This window comes from Galeopterus variegatus, unplaced genomic scaffold (assembly GCF_000696425.1).
Source record: "Galeopterus variegatus unplaced genomic scaffold, G_variegatus-3.0.2 Scaffold16, whole genome shotgun sequence".
Lineage (NCBI taxonomy): Eukaryota > Metazoa > Chordata > Mammalia > Dermoptera > Cynocephalidae > Galeopterus > Galeopterus variegatus.
This window is the reverse complement of record NW_007726127.1, coordinates 240,037-265,207: the sequence shown is the minus strand read 5'-3', so window position 1 is coordinate 265,207 and position 25,171 is coordinate 240,037. Positions and strand designations below refer to the sequence as shown.

General features: G+C 41.0%; 2 protein-coding genes across 3 annotated transcripts in view; both read right to left on the bottom strand.

The window, feature by feature from the left end:
• The window catches only part of STXBP3 (syntaxin binding protein 3), a 70,164-nt gene extending 62,703 nt beyond the window's left edge, over nucleotides 1-7,461 (bottom strand). Inside the window, exon 1 of the mRNA XM_008566774.1 lies at nucleotides 7,356-7,461. Coding sequence (XP_008564996.1) covers nucleotides 7,356-7,404 — 49 coding nt within the window. The 5' untranslated portion in view covers nucleotides 7,405-7,461. The remainder of the gene's footprint in view (nucleotides 1-7,355) is intronic.
• Nucleotides 7,462-11,315: 3,854 nt separating this feature from the next.
• FNDC7 (fibronectin type III domain containing 7) overlaps nucleotides 11,316-25,171 on the bottom strand; it is a 28,352-nt gene continuing 14,496 nt past the window's right edge. Inside the window, exons 6-13 of one of the 2 annotated variants that reach the window (XM_008566267.1) lie at nucleotides 24,331-24,585; nucleotides 22,587-22,844; nucleotides 21,282-21,536; nucleotides 19,766-20,020; nucleotides 17,868-18,128; nucleotides 13,998-14,027; nucleotides 12,206-12,272; nucleotides 11,316-12,127 (exon numbers count right to left, since the gene is read on the bottom strand). In XM_008566267.1, the coding sequence (XP_008564489.1) occupies nucleotides 12,241-12,272; nucleotides 13,998-14,027; nucleotides 17,868-18,128; nucleotides 19,766-20,020; nucleotides 21,282-21,536; nucleotides 22,587-22,844; nucleotides 24,331-24,585 (1,346 nt within the window). In that variant the 3' untranslated portion in view covers nucleotides 11,316-12,127; nucleotides 12,206-12,240. Of the gene's footprint in view, nucleotides 12,128-12,205; nucleotides 12,273-13,997; nucleotides 14,028-17,867; nucleotides 18,129-19,765; nucleotides 20,021-21,281; nucleotides 21,537-22,586; nucleotides 22,845-24,330; nucleotides 24,586-25,171 lie in introns of those variants that run through there. The other variant, XM_008566275.1, reaches the window with a different exon arrangement.

Here is a 25,171-nt window from a genome sequence, read left to right as displayed (position 1 = left end):
ACGGGCGTGACACTGAGGGTTGCGATCCCGTTGCCGGTCCCGGTCCAGTACGGGCGTGACACTGAGGGTTGCGATCCGTTGCTGGACACGAAAAAAGACAAAAAAAAAAAAAAAAAAAAAAAAGTTCATGGAAAGATTCATGTTAGCTTTTAATTCTATTTTTCCACAAACTTTTTGAAATACCCTTGTATATTTCCAACTGCTTAATGGACACCTCAACTTGCACTCACTGTGTTCTAAACCTAAACTATTTTTTCTCTCCAAACCTATTCCTTCTCTTTCCCGTTATCAATAAGCAGCAACACCACTACTTAGTCTTCTAGATTGGAATCTACTCTAGGATGATCCTTCCTCAGCTTAAATCCTATTGACTCTACCTCCTAAATCAAATCTCCCCTGTTATCATCTATCTTCCCCTTTCTACCTCCTTTACCACCTTCCTTTACCTACCCCTTTCTACCTCCTTCAGCCTTCTTTCCCAGACCAGCGCAGTAACCTAAGTCTGCTTGCCTTCAACTTCAATTACCTCTCAAGTCCACACTCCCTTCTTTACCACAACTGTAATAAAGGACACACAATTGTATGTCCTAATTTGCATGTTGCCTGTTTATATCCTTTGCTCATTTTTCATTTGTGTCATTACCTTTCCCTAATCAATTTCTAGGCATTCTGTATATATTAAGCCTTTCTCTCATATGTGTGGTCAATATTTTTTTCAAGTCTATAGTTTAGCTCTTGATTTTGTTCATGCATGATGTCTTCTACCACACAGGAATTCATAATTTTTATATAATAAAGTCTTCTCTTTCAAGGCATCTGGGTTACAAGCTAATTTTTTAAAAAAGTCTAACCCATATTAACCCAAATTTTTCCATATTTTTTAGTTTCACTTTTTACATTTTAGATTTTAATATATATGGAATTTATTTTTAATTTGCTGGCAAGGGACTAAGTAAATAAAAGAAGAGCAAGGAATCATTATAAGAAAGCAGATATCAGGGCCAGCCTGTAGCTCACTTGGGAGAGTTTGGTGCTGATAACACTAAGGCCACAGGTTTAGATCCCTATATAGGGATGGCCGGTTAGCTCCCTTAGGAGAGCGTAGTGCTGACAACACCAAGTCAAGGGTTAAGATCCCTTTACTGGTCATCTTAAAAAAAAAAAAAAGAGAGAGCAGATGTCAGAGCAAAAAGCCTTGAGACAAATAATCTGTAAAATGTCATTAAGCAATAAAAACCTAATATTAAATATTTGTGTCCCAAACAAAACAATACAAAAGAAAACTATGGCATAAGAGAAAACCATTATGAATGCAAGCAAAAATAAAGGTAATATAACAAACGTTTAAAAATGGAAAATTTAAAAAATGGAATCATGGAGAATTCAAGCTGAAAAAACACTGTAAAGAAAATGTAGTCCAAACCCCTCATTAACTTAGGAAACCGAAGTACAACCTAGATTGGAAACCAAGTCTTCCAATATTAGTCCAATGAGGAGAAATAATAAACCAGCCTTTTATAATAGTACATAATGACAATGTTTTTGAAAATCAAATAGTGAAAAGTAAAAAAATCAGACTTGTAGGACATAAAGAAATTTACATTTTCAGAAAACTAAAACATGTTATTAAATTATGATTCCAACAGATTCTGCCTGCCTCTGGCCCAGGTTATTCAGTTAACAGATAAGAATCTTCATAAAGGCAAACGCAGGGACCTGGTGCAGGAAGCAAAAGCAATAAACATTATGAGTCAGTTGAATAAAAACAGATTGAACTATGCATGGGAAAGACCACTCAGAGCTTTCAAGACAATGTTCAAAATGTATGAAAGCAGAATATATGAAAATGAGTACTACTATAAGGCCAATTAAATATATACAAAGGCAAATATTAAAGCAATTCTTTCTAGGTAGAAACTTAGTAAATTCAGTCTTTATTCTTAAAAAAATACTTTACGATAAAAGGTCTGGAGGATTTCTCTCTTAACCATAAAGGTGTGAAGTAAAAAGCCACCATTATAAAATTGTTTGATGGTGATGTCAGAAAAGGGGTCACTCCAGGGGAGAGAGAGGGGTTTGGACTGGGAAGGGTCATAGGGTGCTTGGAAAGATTTTATATATTGATCTAGGTGGTAGTTACATGGGTAAAAAATTCATCCAGCTGTACATTTAGCTGTACACTATACACTACCATTATACTTAAATTTGAGTCATTTCCCTTCAAAATAGGAACAAGAAAATAGCTTCCTTTTGGAATTAATAGATAGCCAAAAATGCTGGTGACTGCTATTTGAGAAGGAGGGGGAAAAACTTATCTTTAACAGTTCCCCACTGCCTACAGAATGTCTAAACTATTTAACATAGCATTCAGGACTCTTCATAATCTGACTGCAACCTTTTGGTATACATCCCCCAATCCTTTGCAATAAATCAAAAGGAATTGCTCCCTCTTCCATAAACTATCACGTACTTTTTCACACTTAGGGCTTGGCTCAGATTTTTCCCTGCCTGGCAAAAGCTTACTACCTTTCAAGAACCATCTTAAATGTCACCTCCTCTTCCAAGTCTTCCCTGATCCACCCCCAGAGAGGAAATAATTCCTTTTTCTCACATAAAAGTTTTTCATACTGCTAATACAGCACTCAGTACTTGAGTAGCTCTCTTCTCTCACACTCGACTGTGAATTCCAGGAGATCGAAGAACAGCGTAGATACTCAATAAACACTGACTTAAGTGAATAAGTAACCATGTAAATATCAAATAATTTTTAAAAAGACAATTTTGCTCAACAAAATAAACTTAAAAGAGGAAGCAACCAGAATGAAAAAAAGACATAAAACAAAGATAATTAACTAAAACAAAACCAAAAATATATGATTCTGTGCACTCTTGTATTTGCACAGAAAACCTGTAGAAGGATTTATAAGAAACCTAAGAGTAGTTGTCTCTGGAGAGGGAGTCTGGGGGTCTGGGTTGGGAGGAAGGTTAATTTTATTTTATACTTTTTTCTGCTATCAAAATTTTTTGCCACCTTAAGGTATTTAAAAAGTAATTAAAAATATTAATTACAAAGATTGTGAAGGAACATGGAAAATGTTCAGTCAGTGTTAGTTGTATAAAAAAAGGAAGTTACAGAACAAATAAAAAATATGTCTGGATCTATATAAAGACCAGAAGGAAAATGTGAAAAAGGGAAAGGCTTATTGGCTCAAATAAATACTCTGATTATTTTTATTTAAAAGCGTTTGCAATTTACCTGAGTTCATTTTCTCTAGTTTCCTCTAAAATATTCAACAGATATGAATTACGGACATTACACTAGACTACTGTTTATAGACAAGAGAGGAAATAAAGAATAGCATCACGAATAAGAAAAGGAAATGCCATCAGAGATTTGAACTTGCTTTGTAGTTAAATTACTGTTGTTTTGCCATTTATTTTTTAAATAAACTTCATCAAATTTGTACTTAAAATATTTACCAGTGATATTTTTGCTACCACTTCCCTGTAGCAAAAAGTGGCAAATGAGCAATAGAAATCTTCACTGATTTTAAATATGGGAATTAGTTTTGTAAATAAATGTAGTCTTTCCCACTCAAAATATTAAAGTTTTTTTTTTTTTAAGGGGTTTTGAGGTAGTCTCTAAAGCCTGATTCCTTCTCATGTTTTCGGTCTCAGCTCAAATGTCACCTACTCAGAGAGACTTTTCCTAATCCACCTATCTAGAGTAGCCTCTCTCTCCTTATACCACAAACTGAAATAATCATGTTTATTCTTTACCTTTTTATTTTCTATTAGGCCCTACCTGAATGCAAGCTTGAAGAGGGCTGAGAACTTGAATGCCTTCTACTACTACATTCCCACATGAATTCAATAATATTTATTGTATAAATGGGGAGTTCAGATAGCAAGAAATATGGAAAAATAAAACTGAGTCATTTATTTTTAACAAGGACTGTTATCCATCACATTCTGCTAGGGCCTGTTAGGATTTAAAATGCTACAAGACACAACAGTGTGCCTACCTTCAAATAGCTTATTAAGAGATTCACATAAGGCACTAGTGCAAAGTGCCATTCAAGAAAAGTAAGCTAAGTGCTACAGAAGCATAAGAGGCTGGGTTAAAATGAGAAGCCACTATGGAGGTAGCAGTCCATTTCAGCTGAGACTTAAAGGCTGGCTAAAATTTGTATAGGTGCAGAATAGGGAAAAAGATGCATTCTAGATAGAGGAATCAGCATCAAGATAAGATACGGAGGAGAAAGATGTCAGGAAGAGTAAACAGTGCAGACTAGATACAACGTCAAGACTAAACAGGTGAAAGTAGGTAAGACTAACAAGATAGGCTGGGGCCAGGTTGGGTCTTCGAAAGCAGACTAAGCGTTTGAAATGAACTTTAGACAACTGAGGGTCTCTGCAGGTCTTCAAAGAAAAGAATGGCATGATCACAGCACAGTACTATTTACAGGAAAGTTATTCTGGCAGCTATTTGCCAGATGGACTGGAGTGAGAAAGAGCAAACTCTTGGAGGCTCAGTTAGGAGGCTACTGCAGTACACTGGGCATAAGATAACACCCTGAACTAAGGTTTAAACATTATGGAAAACCACAGACAGGTCACACATTAACTCTGCAGTCAAAAATACCTGGATGTGTGGGCCGAGGCCGTGGGTTCGGATCCTATATAAGGATGGCTGGTGCGCTCACTGGCTGAGCACGGTGCGGACGACACGAGGCCAAGGGTTACGATCCCCTTACTGGTCACAAAAAAAAACCCAAAAAAAACCCACCTGGATGTGAATCCTAGGTCTGTATTTAATAGCTGTATCAGGTGTTTTTTTTTTTTTTTTTTTTTAAACAGCTTTATCAGAAAGGTGTTTTTTTTTTTAACAGACATAATTTGCTTACCATACAATTCACCCACTTAAAGTGTATAATTCAATGCCTTTCAGCATATTCACAGTCACGCATGCATCCATCAGCACATCACCACAATCAATTTTAGAACATTTTCATTACTTCAAAAAGAAACCCTGAGGGGCCAGCCCATGGCTCACTTGGGAGAGCATGGTGCTGATAACACCAAGGCCACGGGTTTGGATCCCTATATAGGGATGGTCAGTTAGCTCACTTGGGAGAGCTTGGTGCTGACAACACCAAGTCAAGGGTGAAGATCGCCTTACTGGTCATTTTTTTTAAAAAAAGAAAGAAACCCTGTTCCCCTTTAGCCATCCTCCTTCAGACTCCCCATCACCCCAGATATAGGCAACCACTAATCTACTTTCTGTCTCTATTGATTTGCCTATTCTGGACATTTCATATAAATGGGTCATGCAATAAGTGGTCTTTTGTGACTGGCTTCTTTTATTTAGCATGTTTTCACAATTCTTCAGTGTGTATCAGTACTTCATTTGTTTTTTATTGCCTTTATTTATCCATTCATCAATCCATGGACATTTAAATGGTTTCCACTTTTTGGCTATAACGAATAATGCTGTGATGCCAATAACTGTATCAGTTTTAACATCTGTGAAATAGAGATATTAATTCTCCTGAAGTTTAACATATGTAAAGAGCACTGCCTGGCACAGAGTAAATGCTCAAGAAATATTAGTTCCCTTCTACTTACTACACTTTCTGGGTAAATTTAAAGTTCCTAGGTTACTTAGCTTTCTGTCCTCATTTAACTATAAACTATCTTCAACCCAGCAAAACCTTTTTCCCAGTCAAATGCATGATTCTCCTACCTCTTAGAGATTCCTTCATTTCAGACTCCTTCATCTTTTGCTAAAGAACTGAGGCTCCCTCTTCTCAATCATATGCTTTATTCAATAAATGTTAAGTGACTATTATCCTGTCTTTTGTTTGTTTCTATTTACACAAAGATTCAAAAAACTATTTTTAAACCGTTACACATTTTTCCTTTCATTCAGTCTCTGTTTTTATCTTACACTCTGGATGGATGGTCTGGTGCTACTGAAGTTAACTGCACAAAATGGAAATTTTGTTACCTTTATACTCTCCCTTTTGCTAGTTTCCATGCTATCAAGACTAATATTACTATCATTAATCTTTTTCTGATAAATGCTGATGTTATGCACCGTGTATGTTTTGGAAATTATTAACATAACACAATTCGTTACTCATTTTCATATAAATCTATTTAAATGCCATTGTGGTTTCAAAACATCCCCAAATCTTAAAAGTCAACCATATAAATACTGAAAAACAAAACGCCAACATTAAAATTAACGAATTTTTAAAAAAAGATAATTTCATATTTTTTGTTATCTTTTAAATCTATTTATACTGTTGTTTAGTGTCTGTGAAACGTTAAGCACTATCCCAGTTACTGGTTTGGATTTTTCATTTTACACAAGGAACTCTCTAACTCCCAGAATTGTGTTAATTAAGTCATTTTTGTTCTTTGCTCAACAAGTTGGAGAAAGAAACATTAATTAGATGTTACTCCCTCTCCACTACTAGACCATAATTACTTTGAACTCAGCGATGCCAAACAAAGATGGTTCTTCCTGTTCGGTGGTTTCATACCTTCTCTAACCTGCCAGACCCAGGTTTGGAGCGATTTTTATGAAAGTCATAGATGATACTGCAGAACATCAGTAGCGAATGAGTAGTAGGGTCCTAACAACAGGGACTGGCCCCGAACTGTAAAGGGAAAGGTGAAGGTGCTGCTTTGCCCCGGCTACGTAGGGAGCTGTCACGGTTACATTTAATCATTCCAATGGTCCCCTCTCAATAACTTTTTTAAAAATAGACTCCTCCAAGAATAGTGGGAAAAGGGTCTGTTTAACAGTGAGCTTTTTGTTTTTCTTTTAAAGGACACTTAAAAGTACGGTTGTAAAACCCTCCTTGAGGCTAACACGAATAAGCGGTCTTTAGAACTTAAGTGTGGGGAGGACGTGGTGCGGGATACAGAAACAGCGCCCAGACTGTCCGGGGTGGAGAGACATCCCCGACTGGTGGGGCCCGGGCGGCAGCCGAGGACAGTGGGGAGCGCGACGAGGGTACGCGCAGGGGCCGCGGAAGGGAAAGCCGGCCCCGGGCGGCTCCCGGGGAGGAGCCTCGGGGCCAGAGCCGAACAGAGTGGAGGGAATGCCCGACACCGGCGAGAAGGCCGCGTCCGGTCGCACCCGCTCATCCCTGATGCTGGCAACAAACAGGGCTGAGAATGGAAAAGCAGGAAGAAGTCCTAACAGGCACGCGGGCTCCAAAGCAACAGGTGTCCGCGGCGGCTCCCTCAAGAGACTGCCTGCCGGTTGGGGCAGGAAAACAAGGCCCGGCGCGGCGGCCTCCAGGCCCTCCTTTTCTCAGTCCCTACCCCACCGCACTCACTCTGCCACACGACGCTCTTCAGCCCCCGCTCAGTCACCGGCGGCGCCATCTTCCCAACACTGCAGAGCACCAACCACCACCTCCGACTCCCAACCTACTTTGGCCGTGAAAGCGGCGTTCGCGCGGCCCCGCCCCTCGGTTGAGGAAGACCCCGCCCCCTCCCACGGACCGCGCCCTCCGGTGACGCCACGCGCTTCACAAGAGGATTCCCGCCCACCCGTGGACGGAGGCTGCGCAGTGAGGGTGGAATTGCTGTGGGCAGTCGGGCGCCCCCTCGCGGGAGGCTGCTGACACCCGAGGTTCGAAGTTCTGTGATGTCGCAAAGCGGACATGTGCCAGTGGATTGCGAGCTAACACGAACTATGAAATTCCGAATTCATGCCTACATGGAGATATTTCGCTTTACAAAAGAATTCTTCACTTTGCAAAGCGATTAGTAGTAGATTTCACTCAGTTGCCAGCTCAACTACTGAATGGAAAATTGACTTCTCCCCCAAAGTTTACTTTATTCATTTTTCAGGGACACAATAATTGTGTAGAAATATGAGGTCCCCTCCAGAACCGTGCTCAGAACTGTGCTGGACTTTCAGGAGGCTCAAAGAAATGAGAAAGCCACTTCTTTCCCTGAATTATTTATAATCTAATTAAAGAGCACGATTCTTGGTATACTGTAGGTAGTCAAAAGTTGATCGAAAAGATAAATGCCTTAATGATACAATATACCTAAATGAACCAAAAAAAAAAAAAACAAGAATCATTTATTCAACAACTTTGTGCAACATATGTATGGGAGAGGCTATCAGTGCTTTAGGATCCCAAACTATTGTTGAAAGCTGATTCACAAAGGAGGTGATTTGAGCTCAGACGTAGAAAGTTTAGGCAGAGATCTATTTACTGAGATGGTTCTTTTGGGACTTGAAATCAAAATAATCAAACATGAATTAGATCAGTTTAGTTGCAGAGAACACTAACTGTAACATAACCATTATATACATTGACAGAAAGTAGCTTTCATAGAGGGATTTGCAAAGAACCAATGGTTTTAAAGATTCAAGTTGGTTATACAGGGAAGTGGAAATGGTTACTACTACTGCTGCTGCTAATGTCTAATATTTACTGAATGCTTACTATATGCCAGGCACCATGCTAAGTGGATTAACTCATTGATCCATACAGACAAGGAAACTGAGGCTTAGTGAAGTAACTTGCCAAGAATGCCCAGCTACTGGTGGAGTGAGAACAAGGATCAGGCTTATACTACACAGAAAGCAAAAGAGCAGTCTTTGGGATAACCTGCAATTTGGGGGAGAGAAAAGGAGAATGAAGAATAAAAACAGCCATAAAATGAATTCAGGCACAACATATGGCATGAATTCTTTTTCGGTTTGAGGCTTATATAGGAACGGAAACTGGATACCTGGCCTCCTTTAAACCTACTCTGAATGGATTCAGTTGCTCAGAACTTTAAACAAATGCACACATTATTTCTCTCTCCCTTTTCAATTTTAAAGCAGGCTCTGCTTAGTATAATGGGGTAGAGCCCCAATCCATAAGAAAAATACATGACAGTGCAGACTTACCCTTCTGAAGTGGAGCGCGTCGCCCTGGAAGTTCAGTCCAAGAAGGAAGAGTGGGGTAGGTGAGGTGCCTCCATCTCCACCTTTGAAGAGAATGACCGGGTGCCAAAGAATGACACAAAAAGGACTTTCTGGGTTGGAAGTTTCACTTTGGTCACATGGGGTGCAATTGTGGCACATACTTCTAAAGGCCAGATTCCAGGGTGGCAGTGTGGTATGGCCGAGTGAGCATGGACTTCAGTGGCACACAGACACAAGTCCATCCTGCAAACTCTGGCTCTGCCTCTTGTTAGCAACGTAACTTCAAACACTTAGGTTAATTGCACTTGCATGCTGAGTATGATTATATTATCTCAACCTTCACAACAACCCAGCAGGATGATAATTTTTATTGCCATCTTACAGATGAGAAAACTAAGGTTCAGAGAGGTTAAGTAAATCATGTAAAATCTCAAGATGAGCTAGGATCTAGATCCATCCCGCCCTTTCCATTGTAAATTTCCTATTCTCCCATGCTCCCCTAGTTTTTCATAACCTCCTGAGCTCTAAGTCTCTCTAATTTGCCTGCCTAAACAAATTGAAAAATGAATTTGGATCCCCTGAACATGACACAGCAGAATAGAAGGTAAAATCCACCAACACTGGGCAAAGATAAAAAGCTGCTTTGTATAATTCACAGAGCATGTAAATAATGGAGAGCTGAATGTTCAAGCACTTGAGTTAGGGCAGATTGCTCACTCACTATCCTATTCCCAGATCTTTTTCACTAATAATTGATGACTTAATCATGAAAACATAGAGGAATATTTTCCATAAAGACATCATGGATCAGCAGGGCTAATCAATGCTACTTACTTATTTGGCTCCCTGAAAATTTGTGTCTGAACTGGTTAGCTGTGTGAACAGGGGTGAGCTACTTTGACCTTTCTGGGCCTCTTTTACTTCATCTATATAAAGGGGATAACATTATTACCTGGCTTGTAGGCTGTTATAAGAATGAAGTGAGTGTATGGAAAGCACTTAGAAGCACATAGTATGTGCTATATATATATATATGTTAAATAAACTGGTTTTATCTTTACCCAGTGTGGACCACACTGTCTCCTCCTAAGGAATTCTGACCAAAGCAGCCCAGCCTTATATGCCTAGAAATGGCAGATAGCCATTTTATTTTCTGTGCCCTGGTATTTGCAGGGTATGGGTTCAGTGGTCCCAGTTCCCTGGTCCCCGAGGACCAAGGATCCTGGCCTTCCATTTGGCCTTTACCCTGGGCTCTTTGGCTGTTCCAATTATCCATGGACACAACTGTTCAGAGAGCACACCCTGCTGGCAGCTAGGCTCAGCCCATGGTCTCACATGGGCTCTGGACCACAGTCCAGAATGCAGCCTCAGTTGCCCTCACAGGACTGGTCCTGCTCTGAACCCTCCAGATCTTGTCAGTCTTTCCTCAGAGGCCACAGGCCTCTATCTTCTCAGCCTTCCATCACTGAAATTTCTCTTCTAGGAAGAGCCCACTGAGGCAATCCTTTTAAGGTTCCCAAACCTAGCCATATGCCAGAATCACTTGGTGAGTTTGTCAAAAATACAAATTCCCAGACCCAGTCTCAAACCTACTGAATTTGAGTCTCTAGCAGTGATACCTGGGAATCTATATAAGTAATGAGTTTCCCAAGTGGTACAAATGAACCTACCCTGATTCCTGTTCACTCACTGGTGTTTAGGAACAAAAATGAACTAAACACAACCCTCCTCTGTGTGTGCTTTCTGATGCATCAAACTCTATTTTTAGTGTTCTATGGATTTGGCTTCTCTCCCTTTCAATAGCAAATGCTCCAGGGAAGATCTCCTATCGTTCACACGTTATGTATCTCTGATCAGTCTTACAGAGAAAGCATATCACCTTCTGTCCTGGAGCACATGTTGATAGGAGGTTACAATGGAAAGGGATGCTTGCCTGCCTTTCCCTTCCATGCTTTCCACAAGCTTGACTCCAAGCTCCAATTCCCTCTGCTCAGAGTTTTATGGTAGTTTCTAACTACATTCTTGGTTCCATAGCCATGCTTTTGGGTAGTAAACACGTAGCTCTCTCTCTCTCTCTCTCTCTGTATGTGTGTGTGTGTGTGTGTGTTATACAAGTCCTACTCGCACTGTTTTTTAATAAGGTTACTGGCATTAGAAGGACAAGCACTTTCGGGCCGGCCTGTAGCTCACTCGGGAGAGTGCGGTGCTGATAACACCAAGGCCACGGGTTCGGATCCTCTATAGGGATGGCCGGTTTGCTCACTGGGTGAGCGTGGTGCTGACAACACCAAGTCAAGGGTTGCGATCCCCTTACCGGTCATCTTTTTAAAAAAAAAAAAAAAGAAGGACAAGCACTTTTCTGGGTACAACAGATTTATGTTATATATCATTGTCTTTCTTCTCCAAAGATGAAAAAAGCAGTACAGTGTGAGGGGGGATACAAGACTGAAGGTCCTCCCTGGAAAAGATGCGTGCATGTATGTCAGTCTGCCATAGTTTGAGGCTCTGCCCTTGCTCAGTCAGAAAACATGACTGCAATCCTTCTAGAAACAGGCCAGCAGCTCTGCTATCCCAGACGCTCCTTCAGATGTCACATCACATGAAGCTTTGGCTCAGCAAGCCCTACAAACAGCTCTGCTTCCCTTCTAGCTTGCTATGAGGGCATCTGTTACCACAGGTTGCTTGGCAGCTGCTGCTATCCACCCCATGCTGAAATCCTGGTGGTCTGTCTCGAGACGAGCACTGTCTCTGTGTAAGTGGCTTGACTTCTCTGGCAGTGAACACTTGCAGCCCCTGAATGGCTAGGGACTGCATCTGCAAGTTCTGGTGTTGATGAAACACTCATAACATGGGTATGTTGAAGTCTGTGGCATGTCTGGATGTAAAATCTCAGAACGGATTTTTGCTAAGCAGGCCTTTCATGTTTCCAGGGTTCTCACAGTGTGCTGGCTCACTCTGGCAGCCTTTCAGAGGACTTTCTGGATTCATTTCTTTACAGAGTCCTTTCCACAGAAGATCTTGAACTCCTGTGCAGATGAGGACATGCTTGACCTTGCCCTCAGGAAGCAGAGTCAGAGTTCTTATTCTAAAGGCCAAAGGAGCTTTTTCTATCCTAGAGGCATTTTGTATTCTAATAGATCCTTTCCAACTCTAATCACTAATAATTAGACAACTCTGCAAAAGAAATGGGAAGAATTTAACAAAGAACAAACATTTCCATGCAATCACAAAAAATCAGTTTACGTTACTCACCTGGTCAAATCTCTAATTTTATCCAGGACTCTGTGTCATTCTGCATTTCTCTTCCCTCTGTAAATCACTGAAAAGGGCAAGGAAGAGAAGAGGCAGAAAAATGTATTAAATACACAGACATTTTCTTAAACTAAAAAACACAAATGTCAATGCAATTTTATTAGTATTTTGGTTTGAAATGCTGTTTTTCCAGCCCTTCACAGCAAGTAGGCAGGAAACTAAGACCATTTGAACAGTTCAAAGGATAAATTGTTCAAAATGAACAGCATTTTCTAACTAATCAGGGTGATATCGCTCCCGCTTTCTGAAGGAATCCTCCTAGGGCGTCTCTTTGAGCTCAGATTACTGACTCAGGATAAAGAACTTTCCTCTCTATCCCAGACCAACTTGCTGTGTTCCTCAGGGAGCTCCAAAATTTAATTGATTCAGGGAGTTATGCAGGGAGTACATAAACCTGTTTGACTGCTAAAGAAGTTGCAGAGAAGAAACATCCTCAAAGTTCTACAGGTATGTGCTGGTGACATTGACACCTGCTGGATGCTGAAGATGAAGGATGTTATCTTCATGTCCTATAGAGTGATGTCAGGCACAAACCCATCTTGTTAGAGCCCTGTCACCTCAGATAGATAGTTTTCCTCTCCCTTTCAACCTGCATCAAATTTCCAGCCTCAGAGTAGCTTTCTTGAATTAGAGACTTGGTTCTCAAACTTTAGTATGCATCAAAATCACTTAGAGGGCTTGTTAAAACAAAGATGGTTGGGCCCAGCCCCAGAATTAGATTCAGTAGGTCTGTGGTAGAGCCCCAGAAATTACATTTCTAAGAGGTTCCCGGATGATGCTCATGCTGTTGTGCCTAGGACCACACTTTGATAACCAATGAGTTAGGGTACTATGAGGACTAAGGTTAAAATGCAAATATCTTCATTAGAAGTAGGACATTAAAATGTTAATAACTGGTACATAATATGTATGGTATGAGTGTGGTGTGAGTTTAAACTGATCTTGAATTAATAATAACTATCATTTACGAAGTTCTTACTATGGGCCTGTCATTGTGTCACTGCCCTTTCAGCACCCCTTCTTCTCCACTGGGCACACCCACCCATGCAAACCAGAAGCAAACGCCCTAGCTCCCTGCAGGCTGTTAACAGTTTCCCTCTAACACTTGACTACCAAAAGTGTGGTTGGACCAGCAGCATTGGTGTCATCAGCACCACCACCAGGACCCTGTTAGAATTGCAGGGTCTCAGACCCTCCCCACATCTGCCAAATCAGAATCTGGCTTTAACAAGGCCCCAGATGATTTATAAGGCACAATCAAGTTTGAGAAGCACTGCTCTAAAGCATCAGTTCTCAGCCTTGGCTACACTTTAGAATCACCTGAGGAGCTTTTAAAAATTCTGATGCCCAGCCTTTACCCCAGACCAACTGAATCAGTTAATTGTAAGCTTGCCAGGTGATTCTGATGTACATCAGGGCTGGGAACCACTCTCTGAAGTATGAGGGATTAAGCAGCTGCCCCTCCCAAAATTATTTACATCTTACTGTGGGACCCTAGAAAACTGAAAAGACTTCAGAGGAATTCATCTCAACTGGCAGAATCTGAGGGGAGGCACTATAATAGGGTGAAAAAGTTACAGGAGGGAAGAGCAGGAACCCCTACATCTCAGAAAGAAAGCATTTGCCTTTCTGACTAATAGAAGAGTCAGCTATGATCTTGACTCCACTAAGTAACCTCAAAATGCAAAAACAAAATTTCCCTTCTATTTTATCCACAAGAAAAATGACTTACCCATTCCAAGTGTACTTCCAGAGCAGGTTACTGTAATAAATAAAAATACAAGCATGTAAGATATATTTATTGGGCTGGCTAGTTAGCTCAGTTGGTTAAAACACGGTGTTATAATAATGTCAGGGTTCAGATCCCCATACTGGCCAGCCACAAAAAACAAAAACAAAAACAGAATGAGTAAGAATGAACTTGGGTGATAAGAGGAGACACCTACTATCAGTATGACTTTGGCAAGTCACTTTTCTGTGCCTCAGTGTATCTGTAAAATAGTAAGAATAAGAATGCCAACCTCACAGGGTTGTTGTAAGGATTAACTGAGATAATACATGTAAAGCCCTTAGGATAGCGCCTGGCACATAGCACTCAATAAATATTAGTCATTATTATCATTTGTAATATTGTCCTGATTATCAGAATAAGCATCACTGATATTAAACAAACAAAAATGAAAATCTTCTCCCAAATGCATGGTTTTTACTAGGGATACAAAGCAAAAGTGGATTCCCTAACTTGAATCTAGACACCAAATCCTTACTTAGGTGAAATGTCTGCAGGCTTGAGAGTTCTTTTTTTTTTTTTTTTTTTTAAAAAGATGACCGGTAAGGGGATCTTAACCCTTGACTTGGTGTTGTCAGCACCACGCTCAGCCAGCGAGCAAACCGGCCATCCCTATATAGGACCCGAACCCGTGGCCTTGGTGTTATCAGCACCACACTCTACCAAGTGAGCCACGGGCCGGCCTCAGGCTTGAGAGTTCTAACTGATAAGGATTTCTGGTGGTTAACAAGCCATCAGAGGAATGACTCTCTAGGGGATGAACTGTGGGCATGGAGCAAGAGAAAGAACAAAAGACTTCCATCACTCACTAAGCTGTCTGATCATAGGCACATAAACTCTCTTACTCATTCTTTTTAAAATTTAAAATATATTGGGCAACAATTATGTACTAAGTACTGAGAATCAGAGAACTGATCATTTATTACGGGAGATTAACAAATCCTCAACTCATACTACTACGTTGTGGTAAAGATAAGGGTGCTGTGGGGTCATGAAGGAAGGAGGCAGAGGGTTAACTCAGCCTATGAAAATTGAGAAGGCTTCACAGAAGAGGGGAAGCTCGGGCTGGTGGAGTTCTCTTGGTGGAGGTGGGGGGGGGGGGGAATGCCAGGCAAAAAGAAGAGCACTGTGCTGTCTCAGAAACACGATGTAGCATGGTATGTGTGTATGGCAGGCGCAGGTGTGTGTGAATGACTTGATGTGCTTGGACTACAGAACAGAGTGCTCTCAGGAGGGATGTTGTGGAATGAGCCTAGAATTTCACTGTTCAATACAGTAGCCACTCACCACACATAACTACCTAGCACTTGATATGTGGCTAATCTGAACTGAGATGTGTTATACATATAAAATGCACACCAGATTTCAAAGACTTAGTATGAAAAAATTCAAAATACCTTAATTTTCATATTGATGAGATGTAGAAATGATAACATTTTGGATATGTTGAGTTAACTGAAATGTATTATCAAATTAATTTCACCTATTTTTACTTTTTTTTTTTTTTTTTCCTTTTTTTCTTTTTTTACTGACCAGTAACGGGATCGCAACCCTCGGTGTTGCACCCGCACCGCGCTCAGCCAGTGAGCGGGAACCAGTCTCCACATGGGATCCGAACCCTCGGTGGGAGCGCCGCTGCACTCCCAAGCGGCGCACTCTCCAGTGCGCCACCAGGCCGGCCCTATTTTTACTTTTTTAATGTGACTACTAGAAAATTGAAATTTTTATACATGGCTTACATTAAATTTCTATTGGACAGATTGAATGCCATGCTCAGAGCACTGAATTTTATCCTAAAGAGCAATGGACAGCTTTTGAAGATATTGAAAAGCATAAAAGTAACAATCAGAACGACAGCTCTGCTAATAGTATGGAAGCTGGAGTGAGGGCAGGAAGACAGGAATGGTGCAGTAGTCTAGAGAGGTGGTGAGGGCCTGAAGCATAGCAGTAGCTGTGGGAATAAGGGGAGGAAGTTGTGTTTAGGAACCATCATGAAGGTGAACTGGACAGGAATTGGAGACTACTTAGACACGGAGGGTGAAGGAGAGGAAAGCTGACTCCAGGGTTTTCAGCTAGTGTACCTGAAGGAAGATCAGAAATAGCAGAGGAGCAACAGTCCTTTGGCCCTGAAGAGGTTGAAGTGCCTGGGGCACCTCCAGATGGAGGTGTCAAATTTGAATACGGATTCAGAGGTTAGGAGAAGAGAAGAGTTATAGATAGAGATTTGAGAGCCTCTGAGCCTCAGTTTCCACATTTATACATTGGAGATAAAATTTGTTGAATCTACCTCATAGGGTTATTTTGAGCACTCAATGAGATATGGAATGTGAAAACACTTGATAAATTGTAAAATATTACGCAAATGTGATGAAGTGTTATTAGTGAGCTACAGTTCCTCTTCCTAAGAGCTCATCCTGACCCCAAGAACCTATTTCTGTCCCTTCTCATAGGGCTAGGCTTTAGGCCAGCTTGTCCTGTGGACAAGATAATGAAAAAACAAGGTATCAGAGTGTGACATCCAAGGACAGTGAGAACACCCCCTCAGGAAGAATTGGCCTTGTTCTATCGACAAGAGCTATTTTGAACCTCTTGTCACATACGTATGATTGGAAATTTTAGATTCTTGTTATCATCAGTAAAGGTTTGTGAGCCAATATTTATTCCTCTTCCTGTGTTCACCTGCAAAGTTCTTGGGCTTCATCATCTCTTTTCTTCTCTTTTAGAAATATATGAAAAATATATGGCTGTGCCCTGAGCAAGGTAGCAGAAGGCTCTGGAACAAGAGCAGGAGAATTGCTAATGATTTTCTGCCAGCTCTGGTGAGATGGCAGTTGCTGACAGCTGTGTTTTGTGATTACAGACTGTCTGTCCATTCATATTTCCAAACCAAGCTTATGACTTATAAATTCATTTTTTCTGACCCTCCAACTTTTCCTCGGTCATAATCCTCAATCTGAGCAAGTACAAGTTCAAGTCTTTTAACATCTAATGCGTTCCAGGTATCATTATCTCTAAGACGATGTTAAAAATCTATCCCCAAATCTCCAAGCAGAAAATCATTTTAAATTTGCTTTACTATTTAAGCAGCAAGCATCTGGCCCTCTTTCTGAAGGGAAAGAGAAGAACAGAGAAGAGAAAAGTGTCTCCAAATTACATGATGATAAAGTACCACAATTCCAAAGAAGCTTGGGATTCCCCACAGCCTGTTACATGTAGAAATTTCACACCTCTGTGACCTTCCTACATAGCAAATGAGTGTGATTGCTCTGAGTCTTTTTTTTTTTTCTCCTTTTTGTCTTTTTTCGTGACCGGCAACGGATCGCAACCCTCAGTGTCGCGCCCGTACCGGACCGGGACCGGCAACGGGATCAGCGGTATCGCAACCCTCGGTGTTGCGCCCGCACCTCGCTCAGCCAGTGAGCAGCTGGTCTGTATGTGGGATCCGAACCCTCGGCGGGAGTGCCACTGCGCTCCCAAGCGGCGCACTGTAGCAGTGCGCCACCGGGCCGGCCCTGCTCTGAGTCTTAATTCACTGATCTGAGCTGAGGGTTAGTTTTAAGTAAAGGGTCATTACTTGCTTTACCTGAGTGTGTGTGTGTATGTATATATATATATATATATATATATATATATATACATACATATTTTTTTTTTTTTAAAGATGACCAGTAAGAGGATCTCAACCCTTGGCTTGGTGTTGTCAGCACCACGCTCAGCCAGTGAGCAAACCGGCCATGCCTATATGGGATCTGAACCCGTGGCCTTGGTGTTATCAGCACCGCACTCTCCTGAGTGAGCCACGGGCTGGCCTACCTGAGTATATTTTTTTGGGACAGAAAGTGAGCTTCAGTCCTGTTTCAGCAACAGGTGAGACCATCACAGTATACACATCCCCACAGGGTATCTCGGTGACATCACAGAAACTGAGGCCAGTAGTTGGGGCACATGTAAAAATGCCTTTGGAGCCATAGAGGTCAGTGCTGTAATTGGCAGAGCCCCTGGAGGCTTGCCAGTAGACCCGGATGCCATTAGGGCCCAGCCTATATAATTTCACCCCCAAAGGGCAGCAGGCACCTGCAGGATAAAAACAAACACAAAATCACTTATTCCACAATCACACAAACACCTTTATTACTATAGGGAAAAAATATAAGTAACCTATTCTAAATAATATGATTAATTACTGGTTAGGTTAGAGCAAGATTTGAAGGGATATGCAAGTTCTTTCCATGGTGGGCCACATGATCAGAAATACGTGAGTGAGGGTGCTGTGGGGAGTTTTTAAATACAGAACAATGGTGAGTCAAAAGGTCTACACTTGGCAGATATATATTGTACAAACTATGAGTCAAATGCACAGAATCCTTGTCAAGATCCCTTATAATGCCCTAGTTTCATTTAATTTTAGTGGGATTAAATTTAAATACAATCAATTGCATTCTGCTTTAATTGAAAATACCAATCTTGCTGAGCTGAGTAGCATGAGGCCTTGGGAGCAGCCACTTACACCAAGTTTGCTGTTGTACACTTCATCCAGGCTAGCTGATTAGGTACTTTCCCCCCTTTTCTAAATATCTGAGCAGGCCACACATTAGGTGCCAAGCAGGAAAACAAATAGTGGACCCTTAGTAATGTAAAATAAAAATGCTATTGTACAACTAAAAAAAATTATTATAGATAGTCAGGCTCATTGATTTATTCTTTGAAAAAAAATTTTTGAGGTGTGAAAATAAGCAATGGGCCATATTCCCAGACCTGGATATCAAGGTGAGAACTTAGGCAGGAAAGCTAACGAATGATAATGGGCCAAAAGAGTGAGCTTACATATTTGCAACACATTGTAAACACTTTCACATTATGATTTATTTTTATTCTCAAAACAACTTTGAGAGATAAGCTATTTTTTTCTTACAAATGAGACAGAATCAGGGAAGATAAGTCAACACAACTTGTAAGAAGCCATGTCTAATACAGACTCCCAATTGAAGACTCTATTACCTCTGGGAAGCCAAATTTATACTTCAACTCTCCCATCCCATGCTCCGGGCAGAGCATAACTAACTGATCATTGTACTCTTTCTCTTTAAGCCAGAGGCATTTTCAGGAGTTTTTTCAAGACAATGCTACAAGCAGCTGCTTCAGTGGGTTAGAATCATGCAAGAAGAATCTTCCTGCTAACCCTGTACTGCTTTTACCCCCCTGCTATTCCCTAATGGTTTGGTCTTTGTGAAGAACAAGGTACCATCAGTAAACAGATGCCTTTGCTCTCTCAGACTGTTGAAATAGGAAATCACAGAAGGAGCTAGAGTGGCTTAGAAGTGAGAGATAGTGGCATAATATTGAGAAGAAAAAATGCAAACCAATTACTGTAGACTGTGTGATCTAATGCTTTCTGAAAACTCTGCCACGCTGAGTTAGTCTGTGCTGCAGGTAACTGTATCTCATAAAAATACATCATTCCTTCAGTAAAAATATAACTCAGCCTTGTTACCAGGGGAGTTAATTCACCAACTGACAACAGAAGCCCCTGAAACTTTGAGGTTCTAAGTCAAGGGGAAAACTGTAAACATTTTAGAAAGTGATCTGAATTTACAATGCAAGCTAGGTGGAGATGCAGCATCTTTTTAAATGAGAAGGAAGGGCTTATGCCTAGATTTGTAACAGTTGAGTCCTTACTGATACTCTAGAGCTAGAGTTTAGAATTCACTTACTAGAGGAATAACTCTGGTAGGCGCAGTCCGCAGTTAACCCAGTGGCACTAATTGCTTTTAATACCAGTGTGTAATTGGCGCCACATGTGATGCATCCCAGGAGGCAGTGGTTTTGATGGGTGTGACACTTAGACTGTCCAGTGTGTGACTCCAGAACTGTCACATAGGTTTGGGCCACCAACCCACTAATCCAGCTCACGTTGATTACTGATTGGGTGACCTGAGTTACTGTCAGACTAGCTGGACAGCATGGCCCTTAAATGGGGAAAAAGAAAAAGAATTAGGGATTTATTTCCACTGAAGATCCTCTGTGAAAAATGACCAGGAATAGTATTTTGCTTGTGTTTAACTCAATATCCTAAAGTTCTAAAACTTCCTTTTGTTGGTGAAAATTTTCCTTTTGCTCATTCCCTCTGACACATCACGTAACATCAACTGTATATAGTGGGTGCCTTCCCCAAGAATGCAGTGGACTAACTAGCTGTGGGTAATGTGAAATTTCCCCCAGTTTCTTTTCCAAAATAAGAAAGAAATCCTTTGTTGTTCCCCAACGTGAACAATTCCAGTTGCAAATTTCAAAGCAATGGTTGCATTCACCTCTTCTCCCAATATAACATTTCATAGCATTTGCAATTACCTGTAAATGTATTTTGCCTTTATTGTGCATTTCATAGTACATCACTGATATAAAAGCTTGATTTCCTAGCCACCTAAGATAGCACAGCGTTTCAATTTTTCAGGGATATAGGATACCTAGATCTTTGTGTATACTTGGCATTGTCTGTATTCTGCTATATGCTCCCGCCCCCCTTTTTTTAGGTGTTTCAACTTTTACAATCCAAACTGCTACCTATCATTGTATTAAGAAAAAATAATATACAAAGGCTTTAAGTAATTTGCTAAATTTTGCTCACACACAGTGCTATGAAGCAATAACAGTTTCTTTTATGGAGCTCTTACTACTCATCAGGAACTAAGAGGTGCTTTGCTGCATTAGTTAACTTAATACTTGCAACCACCCTATGAAGCCATTGTCCCCCTTTTACCGACTAGGAAACAAACTCAGAAAGCATTTTCTTAGAGAAAGATTTGAAAGGGCTGAGCCAAAGAAATAAACAATAAACTAGCTCATTTGGTTGCTTATTAGCTGTTTTGATAGATCATATCATGAGGGAACATGAATTCAAATAAATGTTCTGCAGAGTCAATATACGAGGGGCTTTCAAAGTTCATGGGAAGATTCATATTATCTTTTAATTCTATTTTTCCATGAACTTTTTGAAGTACCATCTTATTGCTCCTCTGATGTCAGTGCAAGAATACACTAGAGTTTGATAATATTTTTACAGACCCTGTAAAATGTTGAAAGTTTTCTTAGACTGGGCTCTTTGAAAGGCCTCTGAGTTTAATGTATTTCTATCATACTTAAGGTAGATTAAATAAGAAAGTTCACATCTTCGAACAATTCCTAAGGACCCCACTGAAGTCCACATTCAGGTTGGTGGTTGCTACATACCCGTTTCCAGGGGCACACTGTGGCTGGGCAGACTCTGTCCTGCCTGTGTTTCGGCCACAGCAGTGACCGAGAACACTGAGCCACAAGGCAAGCCCTCCATGGTGCAGGACTCTCCCGTGCTGCTGCATCGATACAGCCCCTTCTCCCCCTTGGCGGTCACCGTATAAGTAGCGTCATCATTAGTGGCTTGCCAGTGTACATTAATTATGGAAAGTGCATCCTTCGAAACATTTTTTATTTCAGGACTGCAAGGAGCTAAGAGATTTTAGAGTATTAATTGAAACAGCACGAGTCAAAACTATTACATGTGCTATTGGGTGTAAAACTGATTTTTTTGCCCAATGAGATCATCATCATTTTCAACCATGCCATGAGGTAGGCCAAGATCATAGAGCCTGTATGTGAAAAACTGTTGACATTGTCATAGAGTATTAGGTTCCTATAGTGTTGGACAACTGGAAAATGTTTAAGAGCATCTTGGACTCCAAAAGCAAAAGTAAGTAAGACAGGATTGGCTGGTTAGGTCAGATTGATAGAACTTGGTGTTATAACATCAAGGTCAAGGGTTCAGATCCTCACAACATCCAGCCACCAAAAAAAAAAAAAAAAAAAATTGTCATAGAGTATTAGGTTCCTATAGTGTTGGACAACTGGAAAATGTTTAAGAGCATCTTGGACTCCAAAAGCAAAAGTAAGTAAGACAGGATTGGCTGGTTAGGTCAGATTGATAGAACTTGGTGTTATAACATCAAGGTCAAGGGTTCAGATCCTCACAACATCCAGCCCCCAAAAAAAAAAAAAAAAAAGTAAATAAGACAAAAAAAAAAATAACCGCACACAAAGCAAAAAAATATGTGTATTATACTTAAGATATTTGCATTTCACTCAAGTAACTTATACCTCAATTTTTAAAAAAAATTTTAAAAAATGAAAGTGGAGAAAACATTAATAAAAGTTAAGGACTTCTTTTAAAAAAGTAAGTAAGACAAACATTTGCACACCATGGTGTGAATACAGGCAGCTCCTCAAAGGCAGGAGGCACTGAAGGGCCGAGGTAATCACCTAGTCACTGGGCAAAACCTCCCATTCTCCCCTGGGGCTCCTCTTTTGTTTTCTTTTTTTCCGCTTTCCTCTTCCGCCTTCTCTTCTGCCTTTCCTGAGCATATCAGGGGCTCTAAGGATACCCACAAGGAGTGGTTAGTGGGATTCAACCTTTTTATAGGTCTTTCTGGCTGCCCATCCTGAGGCACATAGCTGGGGTGAATTATTTAGACACCCGTGGATGAGATGGTCGCTGCACCATACCTGTGGTTATAAACTGGGAAGTACATGACGTATTGCTGCCTCGGACTTCACTGAACGAGTATACCGTGATGTTGTACTTGGTGTCACACTCTAGAGCCGAAAGGGTGCAAGCAGGAGCAGTGTCATTGCACTCAACCACATTGTACCCATCTACAGCCTTGGTTTCATAGAGTTCGGCACCACGGACAGGAGACCAGACAATCTCTACTGTGTCACTGGACACCAGCACAGGGTTAATGTCAGTAGGACAACAAGGAGCTGAAAGCAGGAACATAGAGTAGAGATCAGTACGGGAGTAATGCCACCAGAGAGGGGCATCGAGTCCTGAGCTCCCCAGGCCCAGAGCCCCTGCCACACCCTCCTAAACTACTGCAATAACCTCCTACAGGTCTGTCCAGTTCAGTCTTTGCCTAACTCACACTGCAAAGAGGAGAAATCCTCAGAATGACATTTAAGGTCATTACAAGCTGTAGTGTTCAGCTGTACCTCCCCTATCCCTGCCATTCCAGACTCCTCAATTCCGCAGCCCACTTGTGCTTTCATTTCTCTATGCCTTGAAGACTGCTGGCCTCTCCACCAGAAAGCCTTTCCCCTCTTCTGTCTGACAAAATCATACTTAGCCTAACTTCTCAGATCCTGTCAGTCTTTCCAGACATGAAACCAGATAACACTTGGGGGAGGAGAGGGAGCATAATTGTATTAGTAGGTCTTATAAGAGACCCTAAGGAATCACACTGACAAATTTTTAACTCAGTTTGGAGTTTCTCTCAGATGATCTTGCCCCACCTACATTCCATCCACTCTTAAAGTTCCAGTTCAAGGCCACTCCTTCTGGAACACCCTCCAGTGTTCTTGAGACCTTATTGGTAGCCTCTTACTCCATATTCTGAAGACACTAATTATTTGGATCCCCCATCCTGGTAAAATTTATTGTAATCCAGAATATTTTATATAATTATTTTACAGTATTCATATTTGCACATATAGTTAATTATCTTCAAGTCACTCACTCCACTGATTCTTCAAAAATCAAGCATTTCCCATATGCTGATCACTATGACAAGCACTGAGGACAAAAAGATAAATAAAACATAATCCCTGCCCTGTACAAGACCCAAGCCTACTGGAGAATAATAGAAACAGAATAATGATGCTCATAAAATATTTGCATGGCGTTTTATCACATACAAAGACCTTTTCACGTTCATGTTCTCATTATTATATTTAGTCCCATTTTCCAGTGGATGATACTAAGGAACTAGCAAGATGGACATTGTTATCCCCATTATACAAATCAGTTAGTGGTCAAGTTAGGACATAAACCCAGGTGTCCTACTCCAAAGCCCTCCACACCATGAGCATCTCGGCCATTACATCTCAGTCTCTCTAGTCTCAGGGAGACTGAACCCCTGAAATGAAGGGACTACATCCCCTTCAGCATCTAGTGCAGGCCTAAACACTGGGTAGATCTTTGCAGAGAGTTCAATTTTTCAGAGCAAGTTTGGACAACTACATTCTTTTCCCTCTTTTCATTCCTAAACCTTGAATTCTTATTAAGGTTGGGTCCATGATGACAAAATTTCCTAATCTGGAAAGAAATTAGCTTTCTAACCTGGGACGAGAAATTAGCTTTCTGTTCTAGAATGACTCCCAGGTGGTAAGTCACTACGCGCAACAGGCGATCCCTTTTGTGGCTGAGTTGAGTCAATTCAGAACTCCCTTTACAAATATCAACACAACTCACCTGTGGTATAATTGAATACGTCACCCAAAGGACTCTGCCCTGCCTTGTTATAGGCAAAAACACTGATAAAGTAAGTGAATCCACACTCAGATAAGAAATTGCACTGGGTGAGGGATGTGTTGCAGTGCACTTCCAAGCCATCATCACTCTTCACAAAGGCCACGTAGTAATCACCCAGATCTACACTGGACCAAGCCACAGACAGGTGGCCAGGAGGGTTTTCTTGGATCGTCACTCTTCCAGGTGCACAAGCAACTAGGAAATGATCAATAATTAGCTGTTGTAAGACTACTGCAGGACATTTTCTTTGCATCTTTATAATTATCTAAGATTTCGAGACAACCCAAATAAGCAACTCTGAGTTTTGTAACAGATTGAATGTGGTGCACAACATGCAAAATATGTACCAGAAGCATTGGCAGCTCTTCTTTCTTTCTTTCTTTCTTTCTTTCTTTCTTTCTTTCTTTCTTTCTTTCTTTCTTTTTTTTTTTTTTTTTGTGGCTAACTGGTAAAGGGATCTGAACCCTTGATCTGGTGTTAGAAGATTTTCTTTATAAAGCCAAAGGCTAAGCTATAGGGCCCAAACCACTACAACAAGCTCCAATGACCTGTCCAAATTATCTTGTTACATGAAATATTGTTTAAAATAATGGGCCATCAGAGTCTGATAGTCATTTTCAGATAGGAGATTTTCACTGTTAGAATGTATGGTGAGGGGCCGGCCCGGTGGCGCACTGCTGCAGTGCGCCGCTTGGGAAGTGCGGCGGCGCTCCCGCCGAGGGTTCGGATCCCGCATACGGACCGGCCACTCACTGGCTGAGCGAGGAGCGGGGGCAACACC